Source organism: Protomyctophum parallelum (genome assembly GCF_964188405.1).
Source record: "Protomyctophum parallelum genome assembly, chromosome: 11".
In the NCBI taxonomy this organism is placed as follows: Eukaryota; Metazoa; Chordata; class Actinopteri; order Myctophiformes; family Myctophidae; genus Protomyctophum; species Protomyctophum parallelum.
In genome coordinates, this window is record NC_139707.1 from 33,541,962 (window position 1) to 33,558,761 (window position 16,800).

At 43.5% G+C, this 16,800-nt stretch overlaps 1 protein-coding gene across 6 annotated transcripts in view; it reads left to right on the plus strand.

Annotated features, from left to right (window-relative positions):
- epha3 (eph receptor A3) overlaps window positions 1-16,800 on the plus strand; it is a 163,311-nt gene that overhangs the window by 102,816 nt on the left and 43,695 nt on the right. For 4 of the 6 annotated variants that reach the window (XM_083777084.1, XM_083777082.1, XM_083777086.1 and 1 more), the window contains exons 9-12: window positions 7,620-7,788; window positions 8,347-8,452; window positions 9,134-9,198; window positions 12,354-12,479. In XM_083777084.1, coding sequence (XP_083633210.1) covers window positions 7,620-7,788; window positions 8,347-8,452; window positions 9,134-9,198; window positions 12,354-12,479 — 466 coding nt within the window. The remainder of the gene's footprint in view (window positions 1-7,619; window positions 7,789-8,346; window positions 8,453-9,133; window positions 9,199-12,353; window positions 12,480-16,800) is intronic. The other 2 variants (XM_083777085.1, XM_083777083.1) reach the window with 1 other exon arrangement.

Genomic DNA, 16,800 nt, shown 5'->3' on the forward strand with positions numbered 1-16,800 from the left:
ATTTTATATGAAGGCATGTTTGGTCACTCAACTGGTTGTCTGTCCAACCACGGTTGGCTCCAGCAGGCAGGCAGTCGAGGCCTCTTCTCTCCATCTCAGCACCACACGTTGTCGAGTATAAACTATGTGCTCCAGTGTGAGGTCTCAGAGACCCGTTGACTGAACCAATAATTATGGCTTTTTAAGCTCCATGGTAATGCATGAGAACTGATGGCCTCTCCCAATATGTGTCAATGCAACCATACCAGCAGCCATCTGCTCCATTCCCATGACTTAATCCTCTCTCTCTGTCTCTCTCTGTCTCTCTCTCTCTCTCTCTATGGGGCACTTGAGAGCTTGAGAGATTGGGGCTTGTCTGTCCCTGTGGTGGTAGTTCTAAGACCTCCATGTTGTGATATTGATTAATATGGGGGGTGGGTTCAATTAATCGATTATTAATCGGCAGAGCTGTCGACTATTGTTACTCATAGATTATGGGGTGAATGAATGTGGCCAGACCCATCTTCTCTTTCTGTCATAGTGACATAATATTGTCCTGCATCAGATCCAAATCAGGTTCTCCAATCTCCAGTAGCCTCTTCAGTTTTTTGAAGAGTTTTTTGAGTGGTGCAACCACGCCCTTACGGAGCTATGTGTGTGGCTGGCTGGGTCTGAGCACTATGTGTGTGGCTTGCTGGCTGGCTGGGTCTGAGCACTATGTGTGTGGCTGGCTGGCTGGCTGGGTCTGAGCACTATGTGTGTGGCTTGCTGGCTGGCTGGCTGGGTCTGAGCATACATAGATAGATAGATAGATAGATAGATAGATAGATAGATAGATAGATAGATAGATAGATCGATATTATAGCAGTGACTGACTGAGACATCGAGCGTGCGTCCGCAACTGGTTGTGGCCCCCATCAATTGACCTTTTGTCCAATGCGGCCCTCATCCCAAGTTGAGTTCGACACCCCTGTGAGTCTAGGCCCATGAGGGGCCATTTCTCTCCACTGTATCCCCACTGAGGTCCATCTTCCCCATAGACCAGACAAGTGGCCATTTGGTTCTACTGACTGAGTGTGTTTGCTGCAAAGACACTCAGCGTTGTGAGCTTTTATAGATTGCCTATTTTCATAATGTTTGTCCCGGCCCACAGTTTGGGAACCACTACCCTTATAGGGGACTTATTTTTATTATTATTATTGTCAGACACCTTTACAAAAAAAAAGGGCAGACATTTCTCTGTAAATTTATTCCATGATTTGTGTAATATTCCCATCCAGTCTATCACTTGGCAGCCATGCTTTTACAAATGTCACATGACAGTACCACCCAGTAATAATGAATGCATTTCTTATTGTTATGGTATCAAAATAAATCTCCTGAAAGCTTCAACAGAATGTGAATTGTGTATAGGTGATGAATTCACCTATACAGCAGTACGGCATTATAGAAAAGGGAAATGTCCTATTACACTGTTATAACCTTATAAACAATTGCTTTAATATATCATTGTACTTTTATATAATTTATATATGCTAATTGGTAACCAAAACATAGGGTTAGACACCAACATTATTTTTCTAGGATGAATAATGGAGGAGTAATGGTATTTTAATAACTGGCGGCGGCCAACTTGAAAATAACACCTTTCGGGTGGTCAAACTTTGGTAAACTTTTAGTATGTTATTAAGGACACCTAATACTACAAAAATAAGTTGAGAAACCTTTTGTTGCAATATTTTTGGGGTCAAACTATATTCTTACCCGCCTACTCTCTCTCTCTCTCCTTTAACAACTGCAGGCACTTTTTGGAGATAATGTTAAATAGATTTTGACCGCGACAGAGGCGCGCAGTCTCAATCGAACTTGAGCGAAGTTTGCAAACTTGCAAATACTTATTCCAAAGTTTCGGATCTGAATTGCTGACTTGCGAATTCCCGAGCATTGTGAACATTTCTTCTCCTTCTGGCCTACTGAAAGGTGGATTTTCAGGCCTGTTTTAAAGGAAGCTAGTAGTGATCCTTATTTTTTGAAAGAAGGAGTCCCGTTAAGTCAGGTAGAGGTAGAGGTATAGTTAAGTCAGGTATGCGGGTACTTACTGAGGGCATTCAGGACGAAGCCGCCTTTACAATTTTGAATGTCAATCCCATTACCGGAGCCTGAACTGTTAGCTGAGACCCACTGGGTGCAGACAGACACACAATCATAGTAAGTCTGTGAGGTGGTTGTATCCCATTAGACACTCTTCTCCTGTCACAACATAGTCTTGCGTGGCCAGACTGTTGCCACACGCAATTTTCAAATGCTTCCATCATACAGTCTGGAGCAGCAGAAGCTGTGATCATGAGCAAGTGAAGTGGAAGTTACATCGTTACAGTCACATACAGTACATTTATCCTAATATGAAAATAATCTAAGCATTATAGCTTGCTGCTTAGCAGAAATGGAAATAAAATAATAAAATGTTAAAATATATTTTTATGAAAGGAAATGCCACCTTTGAGTAATAGTTGTCTGGCTCCGCGAGACCGGTGGTCGCTCTCTCTCTCTCCCCTCTTCTCTGTATGTGTGGGGGTGTCTCGACCAGTGGTCGCTCCATGGCAGTGTGTTAAAGGTGTGTTGCTTTTATGACCGATGGTAAAGTGTATCTGTCTGTGTCTGTGATGAACCTGTCTGTCTGTCTGTGTCTCTCTCTCTAGGAGCTACAGCTAACATGTGTTTGCGCGTGTTTTCACAGCAAAACTGATGTGTGTACACAGTGCGTGTGTGCGTGCGTCCGTGCGTGCGTGCATGTGTTTTCACAGCGAAACTGATGTGTGTGCGTGCACACCCCTAGTTCTGGGTTCCTTGAATGCCATCCATGTCTTCCGGCCTCCTAATCCCATGATTAGTAGGCAGACGGGACGGGAGCCTCCTCGGCTCGGCGCTAAGCGCTGCTCCCAGGTCAGCCAGCCTTATCTAAGCTGTCACAGAGCGCACGTGAAGGCCTGACTGCGGACCAGCGGAGGATGTGTGTGTGTGTGTGTGTGTGTCACTGTGTTGGCTGAATGATGCACACAGGAATGTGTTTTGACACAACTTTTCACCAGACCAACCCACTGAACCGTCACGACTGATCCTACTTAATCATCACGTTTCCCAGCAATGACTTCAGACACTTTGACCACACACACACATGCACACACGCACGCACACGCACACACACACAAACACACACACACACACACACACACACACACACACACACACACACACACACACACACACACACACACACATCTCACAGTGGTCGGATGTAAGTACAGTACATTTACTCAAGAACTGTATCTATTAATTAAGAACAGAGAAAATGTTCATCTAGATTCCAACAGATTTCTGAAAAACCTATGTTGCTATACGTCGTTGATGCCGAACAGAAACCTCATGGTAACATTTTGAGTGCAGGCCTTTTATATTGTTATATTGTGGTATTGCCAATTTTACTGAGGCACAGTAACACACACGCACGCACGCACGAATGCACTCACGCACGCACGCACGCACCCCATAGAGACCCTTAGAGGAAAATACTTTGTTCTTGTTACTGTTAGAAAGAATTAGGACTGCACGATATGGACAAAATATCATATTTTCAATACATTCAATATTACCGTTAAAATGTCATATTCTGTATTTTAAGTGCAACATTGAAAACGAAATACTAAGCATTAAAGTATGAGGTATAAAGTACAGCAGCCATGTGTTCCTAAAACAGAAAGATTGGGTATTGGGTAAGACTGACGTTATGTATCTTGGTGGGCCTTGATGGTGTCATAATGGCCGATTTTATACTTGGTTGCATGCTGAAAATAGCCGATCTACAAGCTTACGAAGCATGTGATCACCCGAGCACAACCAAAAATAAAATGACTTGTCTTTTAGTTCTACTGGATCTCTTCTCCACGAGTCCCTCCCTATCATTTTCCTCTAGTTTTTAGTTGTTGACGAAATTGTCATAATATTTAGTCTTTGTTTTGTTTTTGTTTGTTTCCTGTTCAGTGAAAAAAAGTAAGTCAATGAACATTTTTCGTCATAGTTTTAGTCGACGAAATCAACATTGCTATATGACATCCAGGAGGGACCCCCAGGAGAGCTGAGAGGTTTTACCCTGCAGGATAGAGGCCTCTTCATGGGGTAGGCAGCGGGGGGTGAGGGCCTCTGGCTGCTGGAAGAAGACAGAAAACATTACATACAGTATGTGGTCATCATTCAAAACCGCACTATAACTCACTTATGAGACGCACGCACACACACACACACAGACACACGCACACAAACACGCACGCACGATGACACATATCATTGTATATGCAAAGAGAGTGTTTTTTAATGGAGCTATGTTTACAGGAGTGCAGCCGCCTGCTCTTTCTGAGCCACCTGTGTCTCAGCGCTCCAGTGAGTTTAAATATTCTACACAGAATGCACATATCATCAGGTCTGCTTGTTCCTGTCCTGCATTTCATTGTGTGTAGTTTTGAACCGCTAACACAGTTCAGCTATCTGAGGGAATGTTCAAAAGCTAGTGATGTCAAGGACCCCCACGTTGACACATTAGACAGCATATTGTCATACGCATTGACTGCCAAGCACAGAATATTTTGTGGTCTTTTCAGTGGTTTTTGACAAAATTTGTCATTGGCGGAGAATTATAGATACTTTGTTGTCCTCGTTCATTTTGTACCAAGCAGTCATCAGGATACAAATGATCACATACACATACACAATACGCAGATAGATAACACAATGCATTGACAATACTATACATGCAGCTCCTCTCTTTAAGAGAGGGAAAACAAGACAAATCTACCAATCATAGTTCCACTGTGCATTACATTTCATACACAGAACTGAGACGGGGACTGCTTGTTCAGAAGTTCTATACTTAGGGGAACAAACGTCCTTACAGGGCCTAGCCTGCAGCAAAGGTACTGTGTACCGTCGCCCCCGCTGGCAGAAGATGGTATTGGCTGTGTAACGGGTGCGTTCTGTGCCTATCAATAGCTTTCCCCTTCCCGAGTACCCAGGTCTCATGCATTGATGTCATACTCTCTCAAGTCGTAAAAAGAAAAGAAGGCAGGGCCTCAACTCACTATAGGATGCACCAAACTTTATTTAGCGACAGGCAGGCAGAAAATACCACGTTTTGACCTCACGGTCTTTGTCAAGTAAACCAGATAACAGGACATGACGTCTTATATACATTGTGTGAACAAAAGGCTATTTTCCTCCATCTGGTGACCTGGGGTGGCACCAATAAATATATGTGATACAACATGATTAACATCTCAATTCTGATTATACACATGATTCACATGATTAGAGGCAATGCGGAAAATTATTTACAACATGATTTAACGATTGTATAAAACCATAATTCTCTTTTTAAAAGGGGATTGTCTATATCGCCCCTCGTCTTGGAAGGCGTACTTTTTCTATACCCAGGTATCTTAAAGATGAGACATTGTGGTGAGCCTTTTTGAACTGTAGTGCTACTGGGCTTTATTCATCCCCATTTCTGATAGGAGTTTGTTCTTATTAACCAATGATATTGAGCCATACCAGGAAACAAAACAAAAAGTCAATGCACTCTCCACAAAGGATCGATGGAAGAGCACCATTAGTCTTGTTTTCCACATTATACTGTCTCGGTCTGCACATAACATTCAGCCTCTGCTGACCTTTTTTTCTAGATGGCATCAGTGTTGGGATTCCATGTCGGCTTGGAATCAATCAAATATGACCTCCTTAGTTTTCTTAATATTCACCTGAAGGAAGTTACTCTTACACCAGCCAGCAAACTGATCCACTGTTCTTTCGATAGCTTATCTCATCATCCTGATCCTCCATCAAACCAACAATAGCTGTTGTCGGCTAATACAGGTGTTATCTGAGTCACTTCTACAGTCGCTTGTGTAACTCATTGAGTATTGTGAACAAATACAGTTCAGTTCTTATACTGTAGCTTTAAAATTGCTTCTCGACGTCAAGCGACGACGTGGTCACACAACGGAGTTTGAAGCGTTTCCATCGGGACCGTGTAGGAGGGAATGTTCTTGGGAAGTCCTGACTGGTGAGCTTCTCAGAAGAAGAGAGAGAGGCGCACTTGACGTCGGAAGTGTGCAGATGTAAAGTGGTCGGTCTCCTCGCGGCCGGCCGGAGCAGAGGGACTGAGTGGCGCTTAACGGTGAAGATAAGCCCATTCCAAGTGCACTTTGTGCAAATACAATTTGTGGGAATACACGGCGCTGATTGTTTTTGCATGTTTTTATCGCTGTAATCTAGAGAGGAGAGAGAGAGGTCAAAATCCACTTTAATTTGGCCTGTTTATTTATGTGAGTCCTGCGGTGAAGGAATGCAAAGGGTCTCTCTCTCTCTCTCTCTCTCTCTCTCTCTCTCTCTCTCTCTCTCTCTCTCTCTCTCTCTCTCTCTCTCTCTCTCTCTCTCTCTCTCACACACACACACACACGTATACACACCACCTCCTACATAGCCTCCGTATTTACAAGACTTATTTTGCACTGCTTTTCAAGTAGTGTGTGTGGTGTGCGTGCGCGTGCGTGCGTGTGTGTGCTAGGTGTAATCAGACACAGCTCTGTTTAGATTGCTGGATCAAAAAGCAGTCATATTAAATTCATGTGGTATTCTGCTGGTGATGCGCACGCACACACACACACACACACGTGCACACACACAGACACAGGCAGATTTAGGGCCTCAGCCCCACCTGCGTGTGATTTTCAGGGGATCACATGTTGTCCGTAGAGCTGAACAATGGCAAGCTGTGAATGGATTTATGGCTGTGATGAAGAGACAGGCCTGCATAGATATGTTACCTTCTATGTGTCACACGTGTGTGTGTGCGTGTGTGTGTATGCCTGTGATGTACCCTGTTAAAAGTCTCTAAATCCTCACAGCAATTGTATAGATCTCCTATTTTTCGGCATTAGGTTTGACGGTGAAGAAAAAAAGCGAACAAATTGCAAATCTGTGAAATCGCTAAAATGTTCAACGTCCTAACATGTATGGCAATTACATCTGTGCATGCAATGTTCTCTGTTGATAACAAGGTCTATAAAAAGGTGGTGGACTAAACTTGGACATGACTTTGGGATGACTTTGGGATGTTCCTTCTAAGATGAAGTAAGACATGTAAAACATGTGTGTAACAGTGTACAGTAAGTCAACTCCTTACGGAACGTCATTAATATCTGCCCTCAGCCCATTTTCCTCTCCTTCAACCTTTCATACGCTGGTTCAGAATTGGGTCGGACTGATAATGTAATTTCAATCTCTGCCTCTCGGCTGCAGGAGACGGACTCTTATATTACCCCAGGACAGTCCGGCGTGCTAAAAATGAGCCGGGACGCTGAAACTGACATTTAAGGTTTTATTTTATTTTATATATAGACTGGTGCCCGGCTGTAGAGCACAGAGTCGGTAACGATGATACTAATGATCTGTGTCCCTGTTATGCCGATATATGGAGATTGTTTATGCCCATAAATAATGTGTGTGTGTGTGTGTGTGTGTGTGTGTGTGTGTGTGTGTGTGTGTGTGTGTGTGTGTGTCTGTGTGTGTGTGTGCACGCGGCGTGCACGCAGGTGCAGCAGGAGCAGGAGACCAGCTACACTATCCTGCGGGCCAGGTGGTGTAACGTGACGCTGACGGGGCTCAAGGCAGACACCTCCTACCTGCTGCAGATCAAAGCGCGCACTGCGGCGGGCTACGGAGCGTCCAGCCGCAGCTTCGAGTTCGAGACCAGCCCCGAATGTAAGACTCGACAGCACACTAAAGGCTCATCACCTAAAACCGTGATAATGGTTCGAGGCCATCATACAAGCGGCGATGTCCTTAAGCATTGACTCTGCCTCCCTCTGGTTCAGATGCGAAACCCCTGTACAAAACCAAGGGGAACCGCCCACCCAACTTCTAGACCAGTCAGTGAAGGAGGTGATAGCCCCAGAGTGAACAGACTTGTCGGACAGTAAATACAGAGAGATGTGTCGTGCTACCGTTTTAGCGCTTCTGACGAAAACGAAAGTGTCCCCGAAATGATTAATTGTTACTACCGGTTCAGTAAATCAGCTGGTGGCCCTTCAGAATAAGGGCTTACGGCTATGATGGTCTATGGGTGGCATTCTGAGCCAACCACTAGATGGGGCTGGTTTTTAAACATAATTTTAACATAATTATTCTAAAAGGTTATATCGGCTAAAGACACAGCTCTGTTTAGATTGCTGGATCAAAAAGCAGTCATATATATAACATAAAAGTAAGAGCATTTGATTCACTGTCTGTCTGTCTGTCTGCCCCCCGCCCCCCTCTCAGCAGCGTTCTCCATCTCCAGTGAGAGCAGTCAGGTGGTCCTCATCGCCATGTCCTCCGCTGTGTCCATCGTTCTTCTGACCGTGCTGCTCTACGTCCTCATCGGCAGGTCTGTCCTCATGATCAATGACCAACAATACACTGATCATTATAGGTCTGTCCTCATGATCAATAATAATCAACAAACTTTATGCAGATGTTGGAAAGCTAAGTGCATGAAGTACTGTAAATATACTTTTACTGTAGTTCTTTTAGTTCTTTCTCCCCAGTTTAGGGCCACAGATGAACCGTACAGCCAGACAGAGATAAATTTACCTTTGTAACGGTAGTCATGCCCGAGTAACGAGTTACGAGTTAATTAGCGTTAATCAAGCGTTTTAAAAAATATCAATTCGCTTTTATTTAGCTCCGTTGCTAGCCGCCGCTAGCGTCCACGTAAGAAACAGCCAAACTCCTCACATGCCATTGACATTATGGCTCATAATGAGATGAAGTAGGCATGATCGGCACCTAATAAACCATTAATTCAAGCTCCCGCTAATCAAAACACTGATCGCATCGCTTGTAGGTCTCTCTGGGCCTCCGCAGAGCCGGGGGCTTGAGTAGTTTCACTTTCAGCCTAAACAACAAGACATCTTCTTCTCTGCTCATGTTACAAATTCGTCTGGCACTCGCCACCTACCACACCTACCGTGTCTAAGCAGTTAAATTGAGTAAGACTATTATCAAACGAAGATACACTTCATTCATGTAACCAACATGTTTTTTTATTTTTTATTCATGGTTTCAGGTTCTGTTGCCGCAGTAGATCCAAACATCCCGACGAGAAACGTCTGCACTTTGGCAACGGACACTGTGAGTATTACACTGTGTGTGTTGTCCTTCAAGTATAGAATTTCAAGGTGTGTGTGTGTGTGTGTGTGTGTGTGTGTGTGTGTGTGTGTGTGTGTGTGTGTGTGTGTGTGTGTGTGTGTGTGTGTGTGTGTGTGTGTGTGTGTGTGTGTGTGTGTGTGTGTGTGTGTGTGTGTGCACATGACATCAGCCTCTCTAAATCAGCTGTGTGCTGATGGGTGTTTGTGCATCTGGTGTTCCATTTTATGATTGGAGTTTATTTTATAGAGTAGGAACTGTTTGACTTGGTGCCGCGCCATATTAGTCCACTCAGCAACATGTGTAATCTGCTGTAGTTCTTACACATGATTTATTTGCACACTCACCACCGTATGGATATTACAGCCTGCACACGTCCACATGTCGCGTTGCCAGACTCTGCGAGAGAAACAAGCAACCGGGTCTATGAAAACAAGCCCAAGAAGAATTTACTATGGGCCACCATACCTACAACAGCTATTTGAAAATAGCCGAGCTACAAGCTCACAACGCGTCTGAGACATATATTTTTAGAGTGACAAATTAGTATTGGTGGAAAGTAACTAATTACATTAACCTGTATAAGTACTGTGGGCTACTTATACATTTTAGGTATTTGTACTTTCTGTAGTATTTCCAATTTCCAATACTTTTACTTTTACTCCACTACATCTCAGAGGCAAAAAAACTTTTACTTGAGGGCTGGAGTGGTTAATGTATGTTTTGTAATAATAATCAAAATCTACAAAGAAACTAGTAACTACATTTTCAAATAATACATTTCGGACATTTGAAAATAGCAGATACAAGCTCACAATGTGTCAGACGACACAAATGTGATACATTGTGAGATTGAAGATCTGGAGAAATAGTTTGAGAAAAACTGGTTTAAACATTGGTAGGTAAGCCCAAAATAAACAACTACACTTTAGAAACGAGGACTCCAAAAAACACTGCAACCCGCAACTTCCAACATTTCGCTTATAGTCAGCAGACTTGGCAACACTGATCCACACACTGAGTGTGTGTGCCCAGTCGACATGGGACATTGAAATTTGACTAGAAAAAACAACAGAAAAAAGAGACTGCTCTAAGCTTTTAGCTTGTTGTGGGAATCTCAGGCCTGATGGAGGGGAAAGGAACTGGTTGGAATAACGTGTTCCTTCCACACGCTACGTCCTACTGGAGAAACTCCCCTCTGTCAGGTGAAAAGTAGCGGCTTGGACTCCTCATGCATAGAAGGAAGCATGAGGTCAGTCCGTTGCTCTCCCCAGGTTGGTAGCGCCCAGGATTGCATTAGATAACTGACTGGCTGAAAAAATGGGTTGCAAAATTGTGGGATAAGAATTACAAAGGAAAAAAAAGAAAACCCATTCAGCTCATAGAGATTTGCTGAAAATATTTATTGTATTAGGCTAATTATTTTAAGGCTGGAACCAAATGCATTCCAGGCTCCTGATAAATCATGATCATACATTTGATTCTGTGCCCCAAAATATCTACCATTATTTTTGTCGGTTTTCAAATATTTTTTGATACAGAATCAAATGTTCTGCTATACTCTATGACCTCTATACTGCTGTATATGTATAATTATTTAAAATAAATGACTAATGTAAATAGCAGATCTACAAGCTCACAACGTGTTGTTTCGCACCACATTGTAAGCTTGTTGATCTGCTATTTGCACTACTTCTTAAGCTTTTTATTTTCTAATTCTTAGATTTTTCCTTGAAAAAAAAAAGAATTTTTGTTTTTAATTAATCAAAATGTTTGCTTTTGGGGTGCTCTGGATGAGCTCTGGATGAGCACATCTACCTGATCTTTCTTTTGAAAGTCATGTTTCCTCTCATTTGTCGTGCCTGATTTCCCATTTTGCCCTGACACTATTCTACACCTGAGCAAATGCCCCCTCTTTCCCAAGGCGTGGACTTCCTACTTAATTAATGGTCAGATATGTCATCTGTAAGTGGATTTACAACAGATGAATAATCCGTTGTGACTGAGGAAACATTAGACAGGCCCACGTTTTAGCCTGTGTTCCTGCATTATTACACATAACAGATCAACACAACGTGATTAGACACAGTTATAACACCAGACCAACACGATGTGATTACTCAAAGCACACACACACACACACACACACACACACACACACACACACACACGTCTTTATCGAGCATATTGTTAGTGTTAGTTTAATCAGATTGTGTTTTTTCCTAATGCTGTGTCGATTGGGCTCACAGAGGTAAAACCAAAACAACTGTATGGTATCAAAAGGGGACTAATGCATATTAAAGTGAACCTTCCTTGTGAACAGTTGTGAATCACTGATCTGAAACATTACAATGTACAATGTACATTTACCAGAGTGCACTAAATCTATAGTTGATTTGTTCGACTAAAATGTGTTTTGGCGGGCGTTGATAATGTTGCATGCTGAAAATAGAGTTTTTAGATCTGCTATTTTCAGAGCACAACCAAACATAAAATGACTTGTTGAGCACATAGCTCACAGAGCTATGTGTGTGGGTGGCTGGGTGGGTGGGTGCGTATGAGCACGAAAACAGCATGGTTGTTTTTCACCACCTGTGCGCAACCTAACACACACGTACACACATGCACATACAAGTAAGACGCGCAAACGCGGGAAGCGAACGCAGCTCGTGTGTGTGCGTGTGCGTGTGTGTGTGTGCTACAGCTGCGCCCTGTGTGTGTGTGTGTGTGTGTGTGTGTGTGTGCTACAGCTGCGCCCTCTGGTGGCGGGCGGGTGGTGTAACAGCGGGACAGACAGACACACAGACAGACATTCAGCCCTTGCTGTCATAGTAAGTGGCTCACTGCGTTCGCAATTAACTGTATATACGCTAAAACCGTCTCGACCCTTTGGTGTAGTTTGGGCCATTGAATTCCATACGTTGAATCACTAGGGTCAACGTAGATCAACGTGCAACAAGACATATCACACCGCAGGGTGGTGTGGTTAGGGCTTAACGCTGTTGTGTGCTCTGCAATGTGTCTGTGTGCGTCGGTGTCTAACGCTGTTGTGAGCTCTGCAGTTGTGTCTGCGTGTTTGTGCTCTGCAGTGCGTTTGCGTGGTTGTTTGTCTGTGTCTAACGCTGTTGTGTGCTCTGCAGTGCGTCTGCCTGGCGTCAAGACCTACGTGGACCCCCACACCTACGAGGACCCCAGCCAGGCCGTCCACGAATTTGCCAGAGAGCTGGACGCGTCCTGCATCGCCATAGACAAGGTGGTGGGAGCAGGTGAGATGAAAAAACGCTCGCACAAATATTTGTGTGCCAGAAAAAAATAGCACTTGCCCTAGCCTCTGCGACCTTGTTGGCTTATGCAAAGTCATTATTGCTCTGGCATTATATACTGTTTATAGCTTCAACGTACGGGTAGCCTGTATGTACATGGACTGATGATAGGTGCATGGTTTACTGATTGTGATCCTAGATGACCATTTATGCATGTGATTTACCTTGTGTTGTCCTCATTTACTGTAAATCGCTCTGGATTAAGAGCGTCTAAATGCCTCAGTTGTAAATTGTAAAAGGGGATGGCAATGAAACAAATCAATAAAATATCAGCAAAGTTCCCCTTAAATAAAACAAATAAAATAATAAATATTAAATAATATAAAAAAGAACTCAGGAACGCTCTAACAGTCAAAAGTTACGAGCACGGTCCGTCCGTCCAGTCCATTCACACACACATTACAGCACCCAAAGGGCCAAACGGAATGAGCACACTCATAACTTGTGATCTCCATTCCTCTGTGCAGCGCTCACGTCAGGTGTGTGGACTGTGGAGCGTATTCATCACAGATGTGCTGTAACACCCAAGTCCCTTCATAGATAGAGAGAGAGGTCCATTCATAGCACCATGACACTGAGAGAGAGAGAGGCGGAGGGGGGGAGGGGGGGGGGGGGTGGCAGCTCCTGCCTTGCTCGATTTAATAGACAGCCTGGTGATGCTTAGAATGAGGAATATTCAGAGGTCCATCTGGAATAGTACCCCCCCCCCCCCCCTCCACACACACACACACACACACACACATGCATGAACGCACGCACGCAAACGCACATATTTCTTTTGTATTGTACCATTACTGTTGCTATCTACATAAGGTGTTTTGGTATGAAAACCCTTTTCTCTTCTCTTCTCTTCTCTTCTCTTCTCTTCTCTTCTCTTCTCTTCTCTTCTCTTCTCTTCTCTTCTCTTCTCTTCTCTTCTCTTCTCTTCTCTTCTCTTCTCTTCTCTTCTCCTCCCGTACTCCCTAGCTGATGTGTATCGCTGGGTGCAGACAAGACAGAGTAATGCGCAGCGATTTATGACCAGTGCAGACATCCTGGGGTCTTAGTTTTAGAATGTACGGTGCAGGGCGGCGAACCGGGCCTGTCTCTCTGGACCCAGCAACCCGCTGTAAAGCTGTCATAGCGGCCTGACGCTCTTAATACACTCATACATGCACTACAGTACACACCATGGAATGCATAAAGTAATTCATATTTCATATATCCACTACAGAATACATACCTGTACAGTAATTCATAGGGCAAAGCACAGATCAAATATATCATCACTGTCTGGTGGGAAACCTCACATACGCATTGTTCAACCTTTATTGTTTAATTTTTTGGTCTGGAAATGAAAGCCCTGGCCTACTTCATCGATCTACAGCTTTACTTATAGATGGGCTATTTTCTGTATTTTAAGATGGTTTTGGACATACTATAGGTTTCCGCCTGACAGTGAAAAAAGAACACAATTCTCTTTATTTTTTTCTCAAATATCTTTCGATGGGGAGTCCGAAGCCAAATGCATATTTGGAGGTTCCTTGACCTGAAAATATTTGAGAACCTCTGATATTGAAGGAGAATTCCGGACCCATGATTTAATCCAAATCCCGTTTTTGGACAAAACAAAACGTGGAAATGACCAACATATATCTAAAATAAAGAGCGTTAAAAATAAGGATTTTACCACAAAACACAACCGCCCACGCTCAGAGCTGCGGTGGGCTCTGGATAGAGTTAAAATGTCACCTGTAACACTGATTAATATAAGAAGAAAGCCTAGTCTAGAATTCTCCTGTAAGGAATAACATGACTGCATGGCAGCCTGGCTTTCACCTCATGTCCAAAGTGCACAATGCATGCATGGTTTCAATCCATTTCAACGTCACCCGTCTCGGCGTCATGGAGTTGCACTAATAATACCCGCCTAGATAGGAATGATTTCATTGTTATTAAATTATTTCCCAGACTAGTTTTTAGGAGCAGACGACGGTCAGACGACACCAACCAGCAGCCCCTGTGATGTGATGCATGGTGGTTTATGGTTTTGATGTGTTCGCTCTGTTGGGTTGTACGGTTTAGCACCCATCTGAGCTATTGTTGTAGGGGACAATAATGCAGCGTGCCTGCTGTGCTGTGCTGTGTTGTACTGTGAGCTCTCATCCCTATCTGAAGCCATCTGTGTGTCGACTGCATATGTTCTACAAGGCTTTGAACCTGCTGCCAACATATGATTTGGTGTTACCAGACAAAAGCCATGCCTCTCTCTCTGTCTCCCTCCCTCTGTCCCTTCACCTCTCTTCTTTCTTTCTTTCTTTCTTTCTTTCTTTCTTTCTTTCTTTCTTTCTTTCTTTCTTTCTTTCTTTCTTTCTTTCTTTCTTTCTTTATTCCATTTCTGTATTCTATTATGCTTTATTCTATTATGCTTTATTGGCATGGCAAGCATATTTTATATTGCCAAAGCATTACATTATTGTATGATACAATGATTCGTATTCAGTATCAGAAAAAAGACAGGACAGAAAAGCATATATATATATATATATATATATATATTAACACCCCCAGCGTCCAGGACGAAGTTCTTTGTCCTTTCTATTAGTAACGCCCGACACCCAAGATGAAGTATTGTCCAAAAGACGAAGTTTATTGATATGAAAACGGATCGCATCGCTCCACAGTGAGACGTCATCGAAAATCTCCCCCCCCCCCCCCCCCCTGTTTAGCCGACGACAATGAAAATCTTAAAACATTAATAACTCTAAATCATCCCGTTTAATTATGAAGAAAGATCCTGTGTTAGACGGCCCCCCGCTGTCCAGTTGCTAGTCGCGATAGATTTATTCTTACCTCCCGTTGTTGTCGATCACCTTTAGAGTGGAGAGGCTATTGCTGCTACACACACATTCACAACAACATCCGGTCCGTCGGTAAAAGTGATCCGTGTTTATAAATCGACTGGGCACTATAATGTAATGGATTAAATAACCCCGGGCAATTACGGTGTTAACTGTAGTAGCTCTGTCTCCACCACTCCTTGACCACAATGAGAGCATAGCCCATCTCTCTCTCTCTCTGTACAGTATTCACGGCGGGTTAGCATGGCTAATCAAGCGGTCATTCCGCACAGTCCTCTCCTGTGTGAGTGACCACACAACCACACACTGACCTTCAGTGTAATTGGCCGTCCCTGGGTCTGGTCTGTCCAAGGGGCCGAGGCCATCGGAACGGATCCCGCCGGGCCGGGAGGAGCCTGGACAGATCTGAATGCTTTTTAGACAGGTTGTAATTATTCCTCCTATAAGTTCTGCCAGACCCTGCAGGCTCCGGTCCACAGTTTGACCCAGACTCTGTGATCCCGGAGCTGCCACGGGAAATGGGGCGGGGGGGAGAAAGAGAAAGAAAGAGAGAGAGAGAGAGAGTCTTTACATGTCTCAGCAGTGACATCGGCTTGCCTTGAACACACACACACACACACACACACACACACACACACACACACACACACACAGATCAGTGTGTCAATTGGGCCAGAAACCTGCCACCATCTGTCATGGACAGAGGAAGGTGTCTTTTGAAGTGACCCATCTGCACCCACGCATGCACGTACACACGCACGTGCACACACACGCACGCACACACTTTACTTTACAAAACACTTTTGGACGGTAATTTTCTGCATTCCACTTAAAGCCTGGTTTATAATTAGCTGCATGCTGGTGTTGCACACTTAAAATAGTCGATCTACAAGCTCACAATGAGCCACCGCTGCCACCATGTGGTGGCGTTGTGAGCTTGTAGATCTGCTATGTCTGATGCACAAAGTATTTATCAGGCATAACTCTAACCCTATCTAAATACCTGTTCCTGAACCTTAACCACAATCTCAATCTTTTAATTGTAAAACTGCGTTTGAAAATTATTTAGTAATCATTCTTAACCTTATTCTTCTTTTTCGTTATTTTGGGAATGAAAAAGTAGAAAATGGTTTTAAACATTTAAATTTTTCGCCCATAATGGCATGCCCAAAAATAGAGAGATACCAGGTAGAAAGTGGTAAATAAATGTATGCAATCATGTTTTTTAATCTCATTAATCTGCAATAAACATTCAGAGTTAGTGTAAAAATCTGCTTAAAATAACAGAATTTTATGTTAAATGTGAACCCCAAATGTCGCCCCTGCACTCACTGTCAGTTTGTCAAATTCAACTGGACTTTTGGGGACGTTGACCCTCACAAGTATAGCAATACAAGTACACACACACACACACACACACACAC